We start from the raw sequence: 21,531 nt of genomic DNA, 5'->3' as shown, positions 1-21,531 counted from the left end.
CATTACAGTACCCAAAGCCCATTAAGTGATCTTGAATCCTTTCCTAACAATAACAGCAAATGTCAGTGCATATTGGGGGTCCTTTTTCTTACAAAGCGTGTAATAAGGCTCCCTGTGCACTTTTGACACATCTCGTAAGTGAATCCTCAGGTGGGAAACTTTTCATCCTGGAATTTCCTAGAAAACTCTCATCACTGGTGCCTTGTGGGCCGTGTTGGCTACCCGGAACGGTGGATGGAAGTTGCAGCTGCAACATCTGGAAGGGCAAAAGGTCTCCACACCTCTTTTATGGAACCAAACCCAGAAAGCCTGGTGCTTAAACATATAAGCAAAACATGGACAAACTGGTGTAGTGCTGGATACTCAGGTGTAGCGCACCTGGTTTTTCATGTGCCACTGAGCTTGCCAACAATGTGCTCTCCGGGTTTTTGGAACTACATCTGAATCTTCCATCAGAAGCAACCTTAGAAACTCAGGTATATAGTATAATCACCAAATTGCATTTTAAACCTAAGGTGCTACTGCCACAATGGAATGTCTTTTTTGCAGTGGGATGATGATGATGATTCCATTTCTTTTTTATATTTAAAAAATAAATCTCAAAGTGGTTTGCACCACATTGAAACATCAGTTAAAATAATCCGGAATGAAACAAAATTCAAGCTTCAAGGAAAATATTTCAGAACCTTCTCTAAGTTGGCTTTCCCCAGGCGCCAACCTGGCATTTCCAGAGATCTCCCGCGTGGTTGCAATTGGACCCACGCCAGTTGCCAAACGCGCCTGGGTTACTTCTGACACTGGTGCCCTGAAATCTACACAGCAAATTTAACATTTCTCTTGGGGCACGGCCATTGCACCTTCCAAAAAAATTTTTTTAAAAAATTGGAACCATAGTGTTAGTGAGGTGCTGAGAATTCTTCCCCTACAGACCATGGGTAAGCAAACTAAGGCCTGGGGGCCGGATCCAGCCCAATCACCTTCTAAATCCAGCCTGCGGACGGTCCGGGAATCAGCATGATTTTACATTAGTAGAATATGTCCTTTTATTTAAAATGCATCTCTGGGTTATTTGTAGGGCATAGGAATTCGTTCATATGTTTTTTTCAAAATATAGTCCGGCCCCCCACAGGTTCTGAGGGACAATGGACCGGCCCCCTGCTGAAAAAGTTTGCTGACTTCTGCTACAGACACTTCTTTGTAAAACCACGCTTTCCAGGGAAGGGGAGTCAGAGATTTGGGTCAGGACTTGGCTGGTATGGTCCTATAAGCCCCTCTCTTCTCGTTCTTGGATGCCCGTGTAAAGAGGCCCTCTCGTGACTCAAAAGTGGGTGGAGCTAATTTTGCATCATGGGATGTAGGTGGGGCTTTGTTGTGCACCGTGCAAAGTGGGGGGGGGGCACTATACTTTCTGAATTGCTCTTGTTCCAGGAGGTAGGGTGGTTTTGCTGCTGGACTGGGGGTGCGGTTGCTGCGCTGGCTCACATTTGGACCTATGATTAGCTCAACCCTCCTGTTTTAATAATTTGGCGTTGAATGGCTGGCTTAATTCTTCAGCGGCCTGGTATATCTCCGTGGGAACCACCCTTACCCATACATGTATGCGCGGAGATCCTTTTAAGTCGTCGGAATGTGCAACTACATGTTTTTTGAAAATTGCGTAACGCAAAATTGCACTGATTACCTTGCAAGGAAGGAGGCTGCCTTTGACCAGCCCAGAAGAAAGAGAGAGATCCAGTTACAGGAGGCAACTTCTGTTTTCTCTTCTCCATCCCCCACCCTGACCAGTCTCACGAGCCATCTGGGGTGACCAGTAACACTGGTTTTTCTGCTTCTCGAGTGCTGTGGAATGAGCCGGGCTCTCAAATCAGCCCGCTCAGCAAAAAGCATTAGGTTTTAATTCGAAAGTGTGTGTGTGTGTGTGTGTGTGTGTGTGTGTGTATTCAGTAAGTTCTTGGGAAAGATGGACCACTGAGACCAGTCTGCACCTGGCCATAGTTTGTGGCACCCTGACCACCAGTGGTAGTTTGCCAAGAAGTTTAGCAACCATACCTTGTAGGGCCCAGCTACATACTACCCATGTGAAATCAATATTAAATTCCATGTCAGTGCTCAGGGTTTAATAGGAAGCTGGTCAGTATAGTTAATAATAATAAAAAGGTAAAGGACCCCTGGACGGTCAAGTCCAGTCAAAGGTGACTATGGGGTTGCGGCGCTCATCTTGCTTTCAGGCAGAGGGAGCCGGTGTTTGTCCACAGACAGCTTTCCAGGTCATGTGGCCAGCATGACTAAACCGCTTCTGGTGCAACAGAACACTGTGATGAAAGCAGGAGTGCATGGAAATGCCATTTACCTTCCCGCCTTTCAGGTTGGCAGAAGCTGGGACAGAGCAACAGGAGCTCCCCCTGCCGCAGGGATTCGAACCACCGACCTTCTGATCAGCAAGCCCAAGAGGCTCAGTGGTTTAGACCACAGCGCCACCCACTCCCTAGTATAGATTAGTTAGCATAGTATAGCTTGCCCTACTTATACCTGGTTATTATAGTTCCCTTACGAGATTGCCTTACCCTTCATGGGCCCACTAGACCGCTTTGATCGACAGAATTGGCACCACCACAGGTGAAGCATGATGCCCTTTCCTCAATTGTAAGAACCGGACTGCTTAGCGTAGCAGTGCTTTCCCTTTGGAACTCCCTGCCTCTTGACATCGAGCAGGCACCTTTGCTGTTCTTTTCAGTGCCTGCTGAGAACATTCCTGCTTAGAAATGCCCACTCAGGTGCTTTAGAAAGCTGAGGTCCTTTTAATCTGTTGTAGTATTTCAATTTTGGTATGCTTTAAAGTAGGGTTGTAAATCTCTTAATTTAATTGTTTTATCTTTCTCTAAATCACTTTGAGGTGGGGTTTTTATAGGGGGAGACCAATCAAGCAGTGTATAAACTTGATTAAACAAATATGTAGCTCAGCATTGTCCACAATGACGCGGGTGGCGTTGTGGGTTAAACCACAGAGCCTAGGACTTGTCGATTGGAAGGTCGCCGGTTCGAATCCCCGCAACGGGGTGAGCTCCCATTGCTCGGTCCCTGCTCCTGCCAACCTAGCAGTTCGAAAGCACGCCAGTGCAAGTAGATAAATAGGTACCTCTCCGGCGGGAAGGTAAAAGGCGTTTCCATGCACTGCTCTGGTTCGCCAGAAGTGGCTTAGTCATGCTGGCCACATGACCCAGAAGCTGTACGCCGGCTCCCTCGGCCAATAAAGCGAGATGAGCGCCGCAACCCCAGAGTCGGTCATGACTGGACCTAATGGTCAGGGGTCCCTTTACCTTTACCTATTGTCCACAACAGGGTTTCAGGCAAGTGGCTGGGTTTGAACCTAGGATCACCCCCATGTCTTCTGTCCTGCTCTCCACCATACTTGCAGCAAGAGCAGCCAGCAACTCAACAATGTTTATTGTTCTTACGGGGCAAGTGTTTCCTAGACTTTCCTAGTATGCACATGAACTGAATGCATGGTTCCTGGGTATGTAAGAAGGCATCGTTTTCTGTATTTGCCACCTGCGGAGCTGTTTCTGTTCCCCTGCAGACCACCTTCTGCCAAAAACCATGTTGCTCGTCCTTCTGTCCGCTGCGGCGGGATTATGCAACTTAACGTAATTAATGGTGAAGATTGCATCATTCCACCCCACTGATTTTGGTTCAGATGGGGTGTAATCGATTGTGTACCATTTGCTGACTGAACACAATAGCGGCAACATGGAATCCCACCTGTGTTTGCTGGGTTGTTTTCTGTTCTGGACAAATAAGTATTGGCCATTTCCGCTCCCTTTTTCGTCGGCGTTCTCCGACGTCTCTAAAGGCCGCTGGCAGGGGTGCCAACATGGACCTTTCTTCCCTGCCGAGGCCCAAAGAATGCCTGTTAAGAAACCTTTCCTAGGAAGACTGCAAAGCCGCCATTGTTCTACGGAGCATGAGAACCAAACTTCTTGCCAAGAAATGCCAGCGTGGATGAGCCGAAGGCTTGTCAGACTAAACCGATTCCCAGTTAACTCTCTTTTTTTCTTTCTTTTTCTCTTTCTCTATACTCCCCTTTTAAAGTAGTTGTAAAGTATTCCCCGCTCAACTCTCCCAAGTTCTTAAGAGTTTCTGGTTCCTGCTAATCTCTTACTTGTCAGTCCTGGGAATGTGGGGTTGCCTCCAATGTTGATCGGCGACAGGGTACAGTGGTACCTCGGGCTAAGAACTTAATTCGTTCTGGAGGTCCGTTCTTAACCTGAAACTGTTCTTAACCTGAGGTACCACTTTAATTTGGCCTCTCACTGCCGCACGATTTCTGTTCTCATCCCGAGGTACAGTGGTACCTCAGGTTACATGTGCTTCAGGTTACATACGCTTCAGGTTACACACTCCGCTAACCCTGAAATAGTGCTTCAGGTTAAGAACTTTGCTTCAGGTTGAGAACAGAAATCGTGCTCCGGTGGTACGGCAGCAGCAGGGCGCCCCATTAGCTAAAGTGGTGCTTCAGGTTAAGAACAGACCTCCGGAACAAATTAAGTACTTAACCTGAGGTACCACTGTACTGTTTAAGGGTTAGTGGAGTCTGTAACCTGAAGCATCTGTAACCTGAAGCGTCTGTAACCCGAGGTACTGTACCACTATTGCCTATTAAAGCTAATGAACATTGCAGATCCGGGCTGCCTATATGTTACCAGGCCAGGTTCAATGCCCTTGTCTTAATTTACAAGGCCGTCAGTAAGACAGCAACCTAGGTCCCATGCATCTTAAGGATCTCCTGATCCCTTCTCTCCCCTTCCTGATCACTTTTGGGGGGTGTCCTGTGGTTCCCCCACAGCTCTGATGCAAGGCTTGTGATGCCTACAAGCCATGCATGCATTCAGTGTTGTGGGCCTAGACCTGTGGAACTCTCTGCCACCAGATTGTATTAGAAGACAGGCACCCTCCCTGCTGAACTTCAGACGCACAACAAATGCTTGTATTTCCACAGGCATTTTAAGGTAGCGTCCGGGTTTAAGTTCAGTTTTATGATTAATGTTTTGTCCTCTGCACGGTGCATAGAAATGCTCGTGGTTAAGCAGTAATTAACTACCTTAACATAAAATTTAAAACCAATACTTTTAGCTCCCGTTTCAATTGGGGGGGGATGACTGTACTTGTTCTCGGTGCTGACTGATCCAGAATAGCTGTTACATCCCATTTTCATATTTGCAACTGCTAATGCCAACTAGAAATACGTGAAGTTGAACTATGCCGAGTCAGAAAACTGTTTGTGTGTTTTATATGTACCGAGTCAGACCATTGCTCCATCTGCACCAGTGTGGTGTTATGCATAGAGTGTTGGACTAGGACCTGGGAGACCAGGGTTCAAATCCCCACTCAGCCATGAAGTTCACTCAGTGACCTTGGACTCAGTCACCTTCTCTCAGCCTAACCTACCTCACAGGGTTGTTGTGAGGATGAAATGGGGGGGGGGGACCACGAACACCACCTTGAGCTCCTTGGGAGATAAAAGGTAAAGGTAAAGGGACCCTTGACCATTAGGTCCAGTCGTGGCTGACTCTGGGGTTGCGGCGCTCATCTCGCTTTATTGGCCGAGGGAGCCGGTGTACAGCTTCCAGGTCATGTGGCCAGCATGACTAAGCCGCTTCTGGCAAACCAGAGCAGCGCACAGAAACTCCATTTACCTTCCCACCAGAGTGGTACCTATTTATCTACTTGCACTGGTGTGCTTTTGAACTGCTAGGTTGGCAGGAGCAGGGACCGAGCAACGGGAGCTCACCCCGTCACGGGGATTTGAACCGCCGACCTTCTGATCGGCAAGTCCTAGGCTCTGTGGTTTAGACAACAGCGCCACCCGCGTCCTTGGGAGATAAAGGTGGTATATAAATGTAATAAATAAATAAATTCTAGCTTAGTATTGTCTGCAGTGACTGCCAACATCTTTCCAGGGTTTCCAACACAAGGTCTCTCCCAGCCCTCCCTGCAGATTTTACTCACTGATCTATAGTTCCTCCCCTCTTGGGTGGACTCTTGGGTTTTGATCCAGACACGCTCTTGCATTTTTGCTATGTCCAGGAAAGGCTTCAGGGTACCTTTCCCTGTGCAGAGAATTATTATTACTTGGAATATTACTTGGCGGTGGGGTGTGTGTGTGTGAGAGGAAGAGAGCATTCCATCACGTGAATCGTAGAATCACAGAATTGTTGAGTTGGAAGGGAACCCCAGGGTCATCTAGTCCAACCCACCGCAGAGTGATTCCTTAATGTGTGCTGCCTGAAGCATTGAGGATTCCAGACTAGGGATGTTGGGGAATGCCAGCAAAAACAGAAACTGGTCTAGAAACTGCTGGTGCTTGCTTCTTCCTCCCGTGTTCAGAAGAGAAATGAGTAGTGTGTGGAATATGTAATGTAATGGCAACGGAACTTGCATATTTTTGCCCCCTCAGACAGCAAGACAAACAATATCTGTTTGGGCGGAGGACGATACGCAGTGAAACGCAAACAGCGCTGCATGTGATGGATTCAGGGTGGCCTGGAAAGTGCTGCCTTCTTATTTCTCCAGTCCAGACTCGGATATATTTTTTTGCTACCTCAATGAGAACTGGGCCCCAGACCTACTTTCTGCCCCATAATTGTTCTTCTGTTGCTCTCTATTTAGTATGGATATCTGTGTGGAAGTCTCAACGTGCCATAGTAACCGGCCTTGGCTCCGCTATTCAGCCCCAACCATATTTGTTTGTATGCTTGACAAGGGCAAAACCCTTTAGCCGCAGTCCCAGGTTGCGTTGGTACAGAGCCCGGGCTCTGGGCTCTATTTATAACTTGGCTTTGGAGCCAACGCTGTCCTCCTGCTTTCAGTCTTCTTGCAGAGTTGAGGGTGGAAAAGAAGCACTCTCTGCTGGAAATTTGTTCTCCAGGAGAACACGGAAGAAAACCCATCGCGCCTTGATTGCAGTCTTCCCTGGCAACGCACGGTTGGCGTCTGGTTTTGCAGAAAATGAAGGTCTCTGACGGGAACTCCAGGAGAATTTTGACCGCGGAAATGCAGCCTGTCAGATGTTGGTGACGTTATATATATTTTTTCCAAAGAGAAACCACCCATGACTAAAGCAGCGATTCACCAAGGTGCTCTGCATGTGTTCTCCCTGATTAAAAACTACCTGGTCCACCTTCTGGGAAAAGAGGATGTGCCCCTTTGGAAAGCATTTTGCCATCCAGACCGTGAATTTCCAGTGATCGTCGCTCTGCCCATAGATTGTGGCATTGCCTTTGGATGTGACGGAAGTCCCGTGCTGGTTTTTAACACGTGCCCCCTGGCAGGGGACCATGGGGAACGGCCTCTTTGCCAGCTGCTGCCGCTGCATCGCCAACCTCATCTTCCAGGTCCGTGTGGAGGGCTCATCGGACGAGAGATCCCCTCTCTTGCCTGTGCCAGCTGTCGTAGCTCTAGAGGGTGCCCGGGAAATCCAAGCCATGCTGGTCGTCTCCAGAGCATCCGAGGGCTCTACACCGTACCCGGATATCGTCATGAGCAGTGTGTCGCACGAATACCTGCAGAGAGGGGCAGAGCCGTCCAGCGGCTTAATCGAGGGGAAGAGGGTGGAAGAGCCCACCAAGGCTTGCGTCAGGTGCCTGACACTCGTGGCTCCTGGCTTGCTGCAGCATGCACCGAGATCTTGTCTGGTGCATGCCCTTCCTGCCGACCTTGAGCGAGAATCATCGCAGCCTCCAAACTATTCTTGGCCGCTTGGTCGAGCTTCCAAGGCCCACGAGGTTCTTGGAGGTGTAAGCTTTCAATCAAACCAGCTGGAAGGCAGTCTGGGCAGTGGAGCAAATGCCAGGCACGGGACACCAATTTCTGGGCTGCACCGGTGCCAAGGAACCGTGGCGGCGAGCCAGAACGTGGCTCTGGGGCCCACGCCAGCTGATACTGGCTTGGCAGCTTGCAGTCGTCAAGTCTCTTCTGCTGCCCTCGATTCTGGTGGGCCCTCAAGGGGCAGTGTGCCATCGGAGAAGCCTGCGCTTCATCCATCGGGAGAGAAGAGCTCGGTTGTCCTCCAGGCTTCTTCATATGAGCCACAGGAAGTTAAAAGCGTGGAAGGAGTTGTGGATGCTAAAGGGGACGCAGGTAGAGACTTCGGCCTTGCACCTGAAGGGGAAGCTGGTCCACGATACAACCAGAGGAGGAGTAAAAGGGCATTTGTCTTTGGGTGGTTTCTACTACCCGCCTTGGGGTATATATCCTGTTTGCCCTGACTTGGGCCTAGTCAGTATGTAGCATCAAGTGAGGCTAGAGCTGGGCGATATTGGGTTTTCCACTTTGTGATCTTTCACCAGCTAAACATTGCAATATAGTGGAACCTTTGTTCCCGGACTTAATCCAAGGCGCGGCTTCCGATTGGCTGCAGGAGCTTCCTGCACTCAAGCAGAAGCCGCATTGGAGGTTTGGCATCCAAAAAACGTTCGGAAATCGAAACACGTCCAGGGTTTCGGTGTTCAGGAGCCAAAACTTTCGAGAACCAAGGTACGACTGTATACTGTTACGTCGCAGTTTGTGAAATAAGGATAGAGCTATGTAGAGGCATTGGCTGGCTTCAAGGTTTCCCCCACATTGTGATTTTTGCAAAGCACACACACACAGACACACACACATTGTGATTCACAATATTGCCAGGTCAGAAATCATGAAACCCGATAATCACGATCTGGACTTGAAACCGGTTTTGGACACAAGGCTCTGCTTGCGATTTTAAAGCAGATATGTGTGAAGGAAGAGGAAGTTGACATGGAAGGCAAGGGAGAAATGGGGGAATGATTTCTGACAGAACTCAAAGGCTGCTCCTGACCACATTATTCCCCTCTGGACTCAGAGTGGAGTCGCTCTTGACGTAAGCATTGTGAAACCCAGGTAGTTTTGCATTAAACTCCACCCCACTGCAAAAAATAAAATAAAAAACAAAAGCCTTCTGGTCCAGTTTTAGGCTTGAAGTGCCAGAAACAATTGCAACAACATGTGTCAGTCTTTTATTATTATTATTTCTCTCTCCCCTACGCCCCAGTCCCTTTGTGAGTAGAGAACATGTTTTCTTGAGCATGGAGAGGTTTAGAGTTCGATCCCTGGTGCCACCTGTTAAAAGGACCACAGGTAACTCGGCTGGGGAGAGGCATTGGGCAGCTTCTGCCGGTCAGGCCCCAAAGGCCCAGTGGGTCCAGGCATCAGAGCAGGACGCCATGTTTGTTCACTCATTTTGCAACCCTTTCCATTGAAGCCTGGAGCATGTGTGTTTGGGGGCCGCAACGATTATGCAGCGTGGTTAGTTTTGGACTAGGACTCGGGGAAACTGGGGTCTGACTGCTCTCTGGGGGACCTTGGACCAGCCATGAGCACGTCAACTTAACCCTACCTCACAGGGTTTTTGTGAGGAGAGGGCGAGTACCATGCATGCTGCCTCTTGCTCTTTGGAGGTGAGCTGAGGTAAAAGCATAGTAATGGCAGCTGTAGAGGACCCGTCAACTTTCAAATTATTCAACTATGGTGAAACTAGGGTGTGGTTCGGGTGGACTGTGGCTGCTCTTCACCAGCCCTGGTGGCTTCTAGATAGTTTGGACCACAACTCCTATCAGGCTGTGCTGGCTAGGCCTGCTGGGAAACATAGTCCGGAACATTTGGAGGGTGCCAGATTGGGCAAAGACTGGCTTCGGCTCTCTGTGTTTGCGTGTGCTTCTAAAACTTTCCAGTGGAGGAGCATGTACTTTATATATTGTAAACCTGGAATTTCCGGTAGAGACACATATGCACCATGTATGTTGATTTCCTGCGCATTCTTTCAGGGAACAGGGGTTAATGTTTAATGTAGAAAGGCCAGCCGCAGGTCTTGCTGTGCGGAGTGCCATTCAAATGCCTTTTTGACGGTTGCGACGGAGAAGAACGGCTTCCGTAGAAAAGCAGGCCGTGCCTGGAGATCAAACATCGAGCCAGAAAGAGGACTTGGAACCTTGACCTCGTGTCGGTGTGGTAGTTTTAATGTTTTCCTCCTGACGGGGGGGGGGGGGGGAGTCATGTGTGTGTTTTTTTTTAAAAAAAACAAGATTGTGGAAGTGCAGAAGCTGTCTATTGTGTGTGTCTTTGGTTCAGCTTTTTCACCCAGCATGTCATAGAATTGTATAGTTGGAAAAGGGCCCTGAGGATCGTCTAGTCCAACCCCCTGAAATGCAGGAATATGCAGCTGTCCCATACGGGGATCGAACCTGCAATCTTGGTGTTAACAGCACCACACTCTAACCAACTGAGAACGTTCCACCTTGGCAGCCCTGGGCCCAAAGCCTTGGACCCCTTAGGTCCTGTAATCTGCCTCCTCTTCTACGCTACCATCAAAATTATTATTATTGTTGTTGTTGTTGTTGTTGTTGTTGTTGTTCCACCCATCTGACTGGGTTGCCTCAGCCACTCTGGGCAGCTCCCAACAGAATATTAAAAACACAATAAAACATCAAATGTTTAAAAACTTTCCTATACAGGGCAGTCTTCAGGTGTCTTCTAGAAGTCAAATAGTTGTTCGTTTCCTTGACATCTGATGGGAGGGCATTCCACAGGGCAGGCGCCACCACCGACAAGGCCTTCTGCCTGGTTCCCTGTAGCTTTGCTTTTCGCAATGAGGGAACCGGCAGAAGGCCCTCGGCGCTGGACCTCAGCGTCCGGGCTGAACGATGGGGGTGGAGACACTCCTTTAGGTATACTGGGCCGAGGCCGTTTAGGGCTTTAAAGGTTGGCACCAACACTTTGAATTGGGCTTGGAAATGTATTGGGAGTCAAAGTAGATCCTTTAGGACCAGTGTTACATCATGGAAGCATAGAGTTGCAATCAAGGGATCTTTTTCTCCAGTGTGGGGCGTGAATGCATGACCCTGAGATTAAGAGTCTCATGCTCTACCAACTGAGCTATCCCAGCTAATGGTAGAGTCAGTTGAGGAATTTTGAATGAGCTTCCATCCGAGACACAGAAACATTTTTGCCGAAATTCTTGGGAGTTGTATTAGCAGATGATGTAGAGAATCGGCAATCCAGAAAACCTGTGTCCCTCCGGGTGTTGCCAACTCCCACAAACCCCCAACTCTCCTCTGGGGCAAAGAGAAGTCCCCACAGTCCAGCAACGTTCAGAGGGCCACACTGGGGGTGGGATGTTTCCGAGAGGGCCGCATTTGAAAATAGCTTACGGCTAGCAAGCACGCTTGCTGCTGAACTTAAGCAGCGCCAGCCCTCGCACCAGTGTAGCATCCTCCTGATCTTCAAGGTTGAAAGACTTGCGTGTCTCTTTGAAACAAAACCCAAAAGAAACTTAACACCTGCGTGGCTGGCACACAGACGGGTTAATCTCTTAAACACGGATAATCCAATTGGGGATATTTCTGTTTAAACACAAGTTCTTAGAGAGACTGCTGTGTCTGACAAGAAGTAGATGTCTTGATGGGTGGGTTTTGCAGAGAGCCAGGACTCTGGAAACCTGAGAACAAAGCCTGCTGTGGGAGCATTGCGTGCATTTGGGCTATCAAGTGATGCCTGCTGTTTTCGCATATCGTTCCAGCACTATAGCCGCGTTCTTCTTCCTGCCCCATGTGGAACTGCTGGGAAGTGTGCTGGCACTGTGGCTGCGTCATGAGCGCTGCGGGAAACCCCCTGGCCTTCCAGACGTTGCCGAACTACAACTCCCCTCAGCCCCAGCAAGCAAGCCAGTGGCCAGGGATGATGGGAGGTGTAGTTCCTCAACACCTAGCGAGCTGAAGGTTCCCCACACTGCAACATTTCTGCAAGACTTGCTGCATGAACAACTTTTCAAGGTTCAATACACAGGATCAGCTGTTGATTAGAGTGCGGTGCTAATAACACCAAGGTTGCAGGTTCGGTCCCTGGGTGGGATGGCTGCATATTCCTTGCATTGCAGTGGGTCGGATTAGATGATCCTTGGGTCCCCTTCCAATTTCATGATTCTGTGACATTGTCTGCATGCCACCCACAGAAGATCTGTGCGTCTTCTCCCCACCCCCTTGTGAGGCTTGGCATTCAGATGCTGAAATGTTCTTGCAGAGAGAAAAATTTGAGAACCACTGGCTTGCTGAGAGAGCAGATACTTTTCTGCATGCAATAGTTCCCTTGTTCTGTCCATGGGGCTTTCAGCTGAAAGACTCTCTCGGAGGAGGAGGAGAGAGAGGGAGAAAGACCAGAATGGACAAAGTTCAAGCTTTGAGTAAGGCAATTTCATGTGTTTATGCTCACTTGAGCTCACATTTCTCGCTGTGTGACTGCTATTCCCCACCACCATCCACCACCCTTTAGCTCTTACTAAGGATGGAGAAGAAATCGGTTCAGTTCACGATGAAAGGTGAACCTACCTAACTCATGCTGGCTGAAACAATTTGTGAAACTAAAGTCACCCTTAGAGATTCGTGTTCCTATGAATTTTTCAAATCTGCCAGTGTGTACAAAAATGCATCTGTTGTGGGACAATGCACATGGAAATGCATGTACTGCTGAAACCAACACACCCAACTATTAATGAAATCAACACAAATGCATTAGTGTTATGGCTATCGGGTGGTTGCTCGAGAGCAATCAGGCAAGATGCCTCACTGGTCTGTTCTAAAGCTTTATTATTGGTGCTAAAAACCTTTACATGTCTATTCTAACCCTCGGGATGGGATAGGATAGCTATTACAAACCTCTATTCCATGTCTTGCTCATTCACTGGCAGAATCTGAGAGTGGGCGGTCCTTAAATCTTCCCCAGCAGAGTAGTCTCTTGACCCCCAGCCTACGCCTCCCCTCTCTGCACGAAAGCCTACTGCGCAAGGAAGGCTTGGGTAAAGGGGGACCGCCCTCCTCCCCGCTTTGCTCAGGCAAGGTGTCCTGGCACCGCCTTGCATCCTCCTCCCCACTAGAGGCGTGGCTTCCTTCCTCCGCTGAGGAAGTGCTGCTTCCCACGATCTTTGGGGGCTCTCTGTTATCCATCCGCCTTTCCCCCCCTCGCCCCCGAGCCGATGGCAGTTCCCTGACAATTAGGTTAAGGGAAACGGCTTTGCAGAAAGAGGTACGCAGGCAACAACCTTTGTGTGCGGCGGTTATGTTCCCGAGTCCTGCATGCAGTCGCATAAGCCCATTCTGCCTCCTCCCTTCTGGCCACTTTCGGGTTGTGGCGATGCGCGTGTGCAAGGTCACACGTCGATTGGATTGCGCGTAAATTGCTCGCTGCCTGTGTTGGGATGACTTGGCGCTAAGATGCTCGTGAATTTCCAAGGGAACTTTTTTTAGAAGCCGCAACCATATGTGGGGAACTGAAGAGAAGGTTGGAAGATTGAGAAACTGAGCAGAGCCGAAACGGGCATGCAGAGGGGGTCCCTGTGCCTTGCCCATTGAACCCTCGGGATGTGATAGGATAGCTGTGGAAATCGGTTGTGCAATGGATTTTTAAGTATTCCAACCCCTGTGCAGGAATGCTGTTGTGCAAAAGTTCGCGGTGTTTCCACATCGTCTGAAACTTCTCTCTGTAGGAAACGGTCCTGGAATGAAGGAACATTATTCAGGGTCTCGAGTTTGTTCATTTTAAATTGGGGGGGCTGAGAGAGATCTCTAGGAAGGATGTTGCCTTGCAAGCCGTTCTTCTGTCTCTCCTGCTCTTCCCTCTCCCTTCCCAAACTTACAGGACAAAGGTACCCCCTCCTTCATATGATTGCCCTTTGATCTTGCTGTGTTGCAATTTCTGGCTTCACGGTGTTTGTCCTTTTTGGCAAGGAGATGGCTGCTGGTCTGTTGTACCACCCTAGATTGAGCACCGGTGGTTTTTGCCTAAAGGAGTGCCGCATGCCTTTTCACCCACATAAAACCCCCCTTCCTTTATCTTATTTATTGAAGATCTCTGCATACCCTCTTTCATCCTATTTAGGAGTCCAGGGCAGCAAACGACCGATTGTGTCGCAGTCCGGATACAATACAGTCGTACCTTGTTTTTTGAACAACCTAGTTTTCAAAGGTTTTTGCTCCCGAACGATCAAAACCCGGAAGTGAATGTTCCGGTTTTCGAACATTCTTTTGGAAGCCGAACATCCGGCGGGGCTTCCGATTGGCTGCAGCGTCTTCCTGATGTTTACTCAGAATCTCCTTTTTTGCAACTAAAATAGGATTTGACTGGCATCTTTTGCAGATGTGCTAGGGGGATGAATCTGGAACTTCAGCGTCCAAATCATTTGTGCTGTCCTCAACCCTTACACAAATGATTATCCGAGACTATTCAGAAGTTGAGTTGGCATTTGCTGAAGGCAGGGACTTCTCGGTGGTAGCCCCAAGTTGCTGTAGAATGTAAGAGGGCAGAATTGTGTTGCAACATGAGTATAGCCTTTATGGATCCGACTTAAAGGCCTATCTGGTCCAGCATCCTGATCTCAGTCGCTAACCAGTTGCCCTAGTAGGAAGGCCCAAAGGTTTTGATGTTGTGTGTTGGCCTGTCAGTTGCCCTTAGGTGTGTTTTTTGTAAGCTGCATTAGGAAGCACTGATACTCACATTCGCCACAAGCTCCCAATCTGGTTGCCAGGGAGGATACGATTTGAAAAGAAGAAGAATAGTTGGGCCATTGATTGGCAGGACTGTGTGTCTCCCGCGAGCGTCACATGAATGCAGAATTGGCAGCAGGAAAGAAGCATCCTGAGAACTCTACAATATGCAGCAAGTTTCCAGTCCTCAGTGTGCGAATTAGAACCTCTAGTGGCCATGGGGGGTGGGCTATGTAGTACCTCTTTCTTTCTTTCTTTCTTTCTTTCTTTCTTTCTTTTGCCTTATTTGCTTGAATTTTGCAAAGTTGTGCAAAGTTTATTTAAGTTGCACGACTTGGGAATTGAACTCTGCTCCCGTGGCGCTGAAAGGGACGCCGCTTCTCAAAAGGCACGCCTGCTTGCTTGGTTGCACGGCCTCTCTTTCTCTCCGCCTCCCGCATGCTCTGGTACCTAGCGTGAGAATAAGTCCTGCCTTCCGACTTTAAACTCCTCAAAGTCGCCAGAGTCCCCTAAGCCTCTGTCTTTGCAAGCTAAGGAACCATATGTGTGGTGTTCAGGGGGCAGGGAGGGAAAGAACTGCGGCAGCACAAGACTCTCTGCTCTCCCTCCCTTCCTGCATGCGCGGGAGGAAGGAAGATTATGAAGGTAACAATCACTTTTCGTGCCATTGGCAGCTCCTCTGCAGGAGTTTAGAGATGCCTCAGGGCTCTGCAGCTCTGCCCACGCCCAGCGCCTGGTGATTTTAGTTAAATAAGTCTCTTCAAACTTGTACTGTGAATGATTCTTACTCTTCAAAAAGGGGGGGGGGGGAGAATTGCAATCCACTCCCTCCCTGCATTTTTGCCTCTTTTTTCTTTTAACCATTCAGTTAAAGCACTCCACGCCTCACTCCTACCCCCAAAAAATAGAATCCTGGAAAACGTACTGTGTTAAGGGTGCCGGGAGTTGTAGCTTTGTGATGGGTAAACTATACTTCCCAGGGTTCTTGTTTTGGGTGCTTTAAATGTGCCTTTACTGTGTGGTAGGCAAACTAAGGCCCAGGGGCCGGATCCAGCCCAATCGCCTTCTAAATCCGGTCCATGGACGGTCCGGGAATCAGCGTGTTTTTACATGAGTAAAATGTGTGCTTTTATTTAAAATGCATCTCTGGGTTATTTGTGGGGCATAGGAATTCGTTCATTTCCCCCCCAAAAAACATAGTCTGGCCAATCACAAGGTCTGAGGGACAGTGGACCAGCCCCCTGCTGAAAACGTTTGCTGACTCCTGGTGTACAGTCCTACTCTGTTGGTTGCCTGTATTTTTCCCCTCTTGGGGCATGTCCCCTGCCTCAGGCAGAGAAAAGGGCGTTGCTCACTTGGGCAAGGGAAAAAGAGAGATAAGGTTAAACGCGCCTTTCTCGTAAGCACCAGCTTGAAAAGGGGATGGGGAGGGAGAACCCGAGTGGAATTTGCAACCGGGCTCCTGGCCTAGTGCAGCTCAGGAGCTGCCTTTTCAGCTTGTGAACCACCAAGGCGTGTGCTGTCACAATCGAGCCTCGCAGGGCTGGTTCCCTGTGGCAAGTTGGGATCTCCTGCCGGCGACCCACACCCAGGTGAGCTTTTGTGAAATGTGGGAAGGCAAGAGACTTGGTTTCAGCTTCTCCCTCCCTCTCCTTGCTGTGCCAGGATTAGTGCTCTTTTATAAGCAGTGTGGTTTAGTGGGCAGTGTGTCTGGTACCCATTGGATGGAAGGGAAGGGAGGCCAACAGTAGGTGGCGCCAGAGCCAACGGCAAGCAGATTCAACTAATTCCTGTTTTGTCCCCCATCCTCCCTGCTGATTTCTGCAAGGGCAGCACTGAGACTAAGGGCAAGGAGGAGGTTGGCTGTGGGCAGACAGAGGTCAAATTGTTGTTTGAATGGTCCTGCCTTGGACATTTTCAGAACTGGAAAATACAGCATTTAAACTCACGATGATTCTTTTATCTGGTGTTTTCATAATTGGGTGTTTCTGTTCCAATATTTCTGACTGTTGGGAATCAACTTGAGGCTCCGATCCCATGTGGTTTAGGGCAGCGGAAGTTACAGCCGTACCTTGGAAGTCGAACGGAATCTGTTCCGGAAGTCCGTTTGACTTCCAAAATGTTCAGAAACCAAAGTGCAGCTTCGAGTTCAAAGAATGTTCGTAAACCAGAACACTCACTTCCGGGTTTGTGGCATTTGGGAGCCAAGATACAACTGTATTACTTTTCCAGAAAACCGAGACCGCTGCCGTATCAATGTCTTTTAGGGTCTCCAGCTGGCGAAAACCTAAATTGGTCTCCCTTTCTTTTCGGCTAGAGCAACCCCCGCCCAGCATAACCCTGATGAATGGCGATGGCTTGCACGAGAACCACAACGAGGAGACCAGGCAGAACGGCCACGAAGAAACAGACCACGCAGACGATGGGAACGACCAAGAGGTTATCGTCATCCAGGACACCGGTTTTACGGTCAAAGTCCATGCGCCGGCAGTCGAACCTTTCCCCCTGCAAGTGAGTCTCTGGAAGTACTTCTGGTCTAAATCTCCTTGGCTGGCCCCCTTCCTCTCCGGATGTACAAACTGGGACTCATTGCTGTTGCTGTTATTGCCTCAAATCTGTCTTCCCCCGATAGGGTATCCTCTAAATGATGCTGGACTACAATTCCCATCATCCCTGACAATTGTCCACACAGGTCGGAGCCGATGGGAGCAGAAGTCCAACAACATCTAGGTCACTGTTTCCCCAAACCCGGGTCTCCAGCTGTTTTTTGTACAGTAGTACCTTGGGTTAAGAATGCAATTCATTCCGGAGGTCCATTCTTAGCCTGAAACTGTTCTTAACCTGAGGCACCACTTTAGCTAATGGGGCCTGCCACGCCACCGCCGCGCGATTTCTGTTCTCATCCTGAAGCAAAGTTCTTAACCCTAGGTACTATTTCTGGGTTAGCGGAGTCTGTAACCTGAAGTGTCTGTAACCTGAAGCGTCTATACCCCGAGGATGCGGGTGGCGCTGTGGGTTAAACCACTGAGCCTAGGACTTGCCGATCAGAAGGTCAGCGGTTCGAATCCCCGCGACGGGGTGAGCTCCCGTTACTCGGTCCCTGTTCCTGCCAACCTAGCAGTTTGAAAGCACATCAAAGTGCAAGTAGATAAATAGGTACCGCTCTGGCGGGAAGGTAAACGGCGTTTCCGTGCGCTGCTCTGGTTTGCCAGAAGCGGCTTAGTCATGCTGGCCACATGACCTGGAAGCTGTACGCCGGCTCCCTCAGCCAATAAAGCAAGATGAGTGTCGCAACCCCAGAATTGGCCACGACTGGACCTAATGGTCAGGGGTCCCTTTACCTTTACCTTACCACTGTACTACAGTTCCGACCATCCCTGACCACTGGTCCTGCTAGCTAAGGATGATGGGAGCTGTCGTCCAAAAACAGCTGGAGATCCAAGTTTTGGGAACCCTGATTTATAGGATACTGCGTTGGGGAAAGCTGCCTTGGATCCCAATTGCTTAAGCCCAGAGTGGCTAACCAGGTTTGCCGCCATTCCAGCGTTTGCGCTTCATGCCTGTTGCATGCCACCAAGTGTCCTCAACTTGGTCAAGAGCTCAGGTGAGTGAAAGAGCAAGCAGATCCCTGAGGGGAGCCCATCTTCTGGAGCCGGGGGTGGCTATCCTGAAGGTAGATCTGGCCCACCAGCCCTTAGTGGTGGCTTAGAAGAGACTTAGGCTTTGAGCCTGGAAAGGGTAAATATGCAGGTTTGGTCTTCGTATGGGACAACTGCATATTCCTGCATTGCAGGGGGTTGGACTAGATGATCCTCAGGGTCCCTTCCAACTCTGCAATTCCAGATTCTATGAAACTAAGCTTAAAGCATCTCAGTTTGGCTGCATCCATCTATTATGCAGTAGACTGAGGAACGTACTGCCCTAGCTGAAGTTGAACATATTTCATATTCAGAATGAATAATGGGTATTAAATTGTAGTAGCGGTTGTGCTGGTGGTGGTAATGGTAATAATCATAATAATCATAATAATAATAATAATAATATAATATATGCATCAATTTTGTGTGGGTACCTATTTGGACATGTGGAAGGCTCATGCGAACTTATAGGTTTAAGATCCATACATTGCTAATAGTAACTGTTTAAACACATCTAATAATAATAGTTGTTGTTTTATTTATATCCTGCCCATCTGGCTGGGTTGCCCCGGCCACTCTGGGCAGCTTCCAACAAGTATAAAACATAATTTAAAGAAGCAAACGGTAATATTGACAATCTGATCTAATACAAAAAGTCACAATAACTTTAAAATAAGAACAACTTATATCAGATAAAGCAATATTCCATAATCCATTGGAATATAATAGTAAACAGCAAAATGAAATATCAGCAAATAATAGTTAAGCCATTTACACTTACGAGTTACGATAAAGAATTGCTAAACTATAAATCGAGAGAATTAACAGCAAGTCACAATGCAAAAAATACCGTAAAACATACAAAACCACGTGAAAGGATCAAATTGAGAAAAAAGGACACACAACTTAGAATTTTTTTTTTTTTTAAATGTCACTGAGCTCCTTTTCTCTCTTCCCAGGCTGCCCTTGTTGGCGGGGAGGAGAATGTCAGTGAAGCAGCCTTTGCAAGGGAAACTGAGGCACGCACAGGGCAGAGGGAGGAATTGCTTTTCTCTTCAAAATGCTGCTTCTGCTGGTTCCAAAATAAGCTTAGATTAGCCAGTGTCCTGCTTCTGCAGCAGCAGCAGCAGCTTACTATAAACCACCTCCAATCTAGGAGCTTAACCTGATCAGTCTGGGTGGCCTTTGTCCAGTGATAGCATTTATCAGGCAATTCCTAGCAGGGCTCTATTTTTATTTCTGTTTTTTGGTGGTGGTGGTGATGAGAGGAAGAGTCCATTCCAGCATCCCTGGGGAACGTGCGGAGGGCTTGATACGCAGCCTCGTGGCACACGCAGCCGAAACATATAAAAAGCAGGCTGCGGGGCAGGCAAACTGTTTTGTTGTATGCAGTCTTTTTTTGTTCCCAGTAGTGATGTACCCTGGAACCCCAGGGAACTGGAGTCAAACTGTGCATTCAGGAGCGTAAAGTAGGAAGGCAGTATAAGGACCCCCTGCCATTTGGGGGGTGATTGTGGGGTTGCTATGGACTGGTGCAGGGGTCAGCAAACTTTTTCACCAGGGGACCTGTCCACTGTCCCTCAGACCTTGTGGGGGGCCGGACTATATTTTGAAAAAAATAATAATGAACGAATTCCTATGCCCCACAAATAACCCAGAGATGCATTTTAAATAAAAGCACACATTCTACTCATGTAAAAACATGCTGATTCCTGGACCGTCCGTGGGCCGGATTTAGAAGGGATTGGGCCCCAGGCCTTAGTTTGCCTACCCATGGACTGGTGGGTGGTTTTTGTGTGTGTGCGTGGGTGTATTTTGCAACATGCCATTGACGCAACAGTGGTGCAGTAATTGGTGGTGGGTTTATACTGGGCCATCCACATATCATTCTAGTTTGTCAGTGGTTCTGCAGTGCTCTCCCAGTTTTACAGAGGGGCACTTGGGTGCTGTGGTGCAAGAAAAGTGGGAACCAGAAAACAAAACAAAGTTCTGGGGTATGTACCAAATGGGAACGAAGCGGTGTGCCTGCACCAAAACATTTGCAGGTACAGAGTGGTATGGGTAGCAGATCCTTGCATAACTGCCTGGTTGCGACCATAAGCACAAACCATCCAGAATGCACCGTAAAGGGATGCCTGGAGCAACCCCCTGTCTCAGTGGTTAGAGCCCCTGCTTTGCATGCAGACAGTTCCAGGTTCTCTGACACCTCCAGGACCAAAACAAAAAACTTCAGTGATGGGAGCAGGTCTCTGCCTGAAAGCCCCTTGGCAGTGAGAACAAGCAGTGCTGGGCAAGAGGGGGAAATGTGGCAGGGTCTTCTCACTGCTAGTTCAAAAGCTGTGGAGTTCTCTAAGGAAGGAGAACAAAACTCTTCTTCCCTTTTAACCTTTTAAATATTTTATAAATGATCTTCCCCTCCAGGGAAAACTTCTCTAAGCAAAAAAAAAAAGTCTTCAGTAGATGCCTAAACATCCTGACACTCAACGCCTACCTAATTTCAACTGGGAGCTGATTCCAGAGGGCTGGAACCGCAACACTAAAAGACCGTGTTTGTTTTGTACAAACTAAGTGCACCTTAATAAGATGGTTGTTTTTGTTTTGTGTGCGATGAACCTTTTTGGTAAGCCGGTTTGAGTTGATACCGTTCTTCCCTTTATAAAAAAATAAGTATATGTAACCTCTGTGTCCTGGCTTCTCTTTCAAGGTATCCCCCCAAGAGATGGTCCAGGAAATCCACCAGGTGCTGATGGACCGCGAGGACACCTGTCACCGAACGTGCTTCTCCCTGCAGCTGGACGGCAACGTCCTGGACAACTTTGCCGAGCTGAAAACCATTGAAGGGTTGCAAGAAGGCTCCGTGTTAAAAGTAGTTGAAGGTAAAACTTGGGAGAACGTTTGCAGCCCCGGATGCGTGGCAGGAAAGTTCTTAAAACAGGAGGCTACCTATAGAGTGCAGGTAGGGAGACTGTGGTACCCTAGATGCTCTTGGAATAAGACTCAAAGCAACTGATTCCGTGGCCATTGGACCCCTCTCCGTTAGTATCCTCACAACATGAGGCTATTATTATTAATTAATTACATAATCAAATTTGTATTCCACTCTTCATTCAAAGATCCCAGTGTGGCTTACAACATACCCAGAGTCTCTCCATGCCTTGTTGTTGTTTAGTCGTTTAGTCGTGTCCGACTCTTCGTGACCCCATGGACCAGAGCACGCCAGGCACTCCTGTCTTCCATTGCCTCCCGCAGTTTGGTCAGGCTCATGTTTGTAGCTTCGAGAACACTGTCCAACCATCTCATCCTCTGTTGTCCCCTTCTCCTTGTGCCCTCCATCTTTCCCAACATCA

The 21,531-nt window shown here is 48.5% G+C and overlaps 1 protein-coding gene across 2 annotated transcripts in view; it reads left to right on the top strand.

The window, feature by feature from the left end:
* CLUH (clustered mitochondria homolog) overlaps positions 1–21,531 on the top strand; it is a 74,924-nt gene that overhangs the window by 17,645 nt on the left and 35,748 nt on the right. The window contains exons 1-3 of one of the 2 annotated variants that reach the window (XM_080982812.1): positions 7,320–8,136; positions 16,864–17,057; positions 20,889–21,060. In XM_080982812.1, coding sequence (XP_080838938.1) covers positions 7,335–8,136; positions 16,864–17,057; positions 20,889–21,060 — 1,168 coding nt within the window. In that variant the 5' untranslated portion in view covers positions 7,320–7,334. Of the gene's footprint in view, positions 1–7,319; positions 8,137–16,863; positions 17,058–20,888; positions 21,061–21,531 lie in introns of those variants that run through there. The other variant, XM_080982813.1, reaches the window with a different exon arrangement.

This window comes from Podarcis pityusensis (assembly GCF_964106645.2).
Source record: "Podarcis pityusensis genome assembly, chromosome: 15".
Classification (NCBI taxonomy): Eukaryota; Metazoa; Chordata; class Lepidosauria; order Squamata; family Lacertidae; genus Podarcis; species Podarcis pityusensis.
The sequence above is the reverse complement of the archived record's forward strand: the minus strand, read 5'-3'. Positions and strand labels throughout refer to the sequence as shown.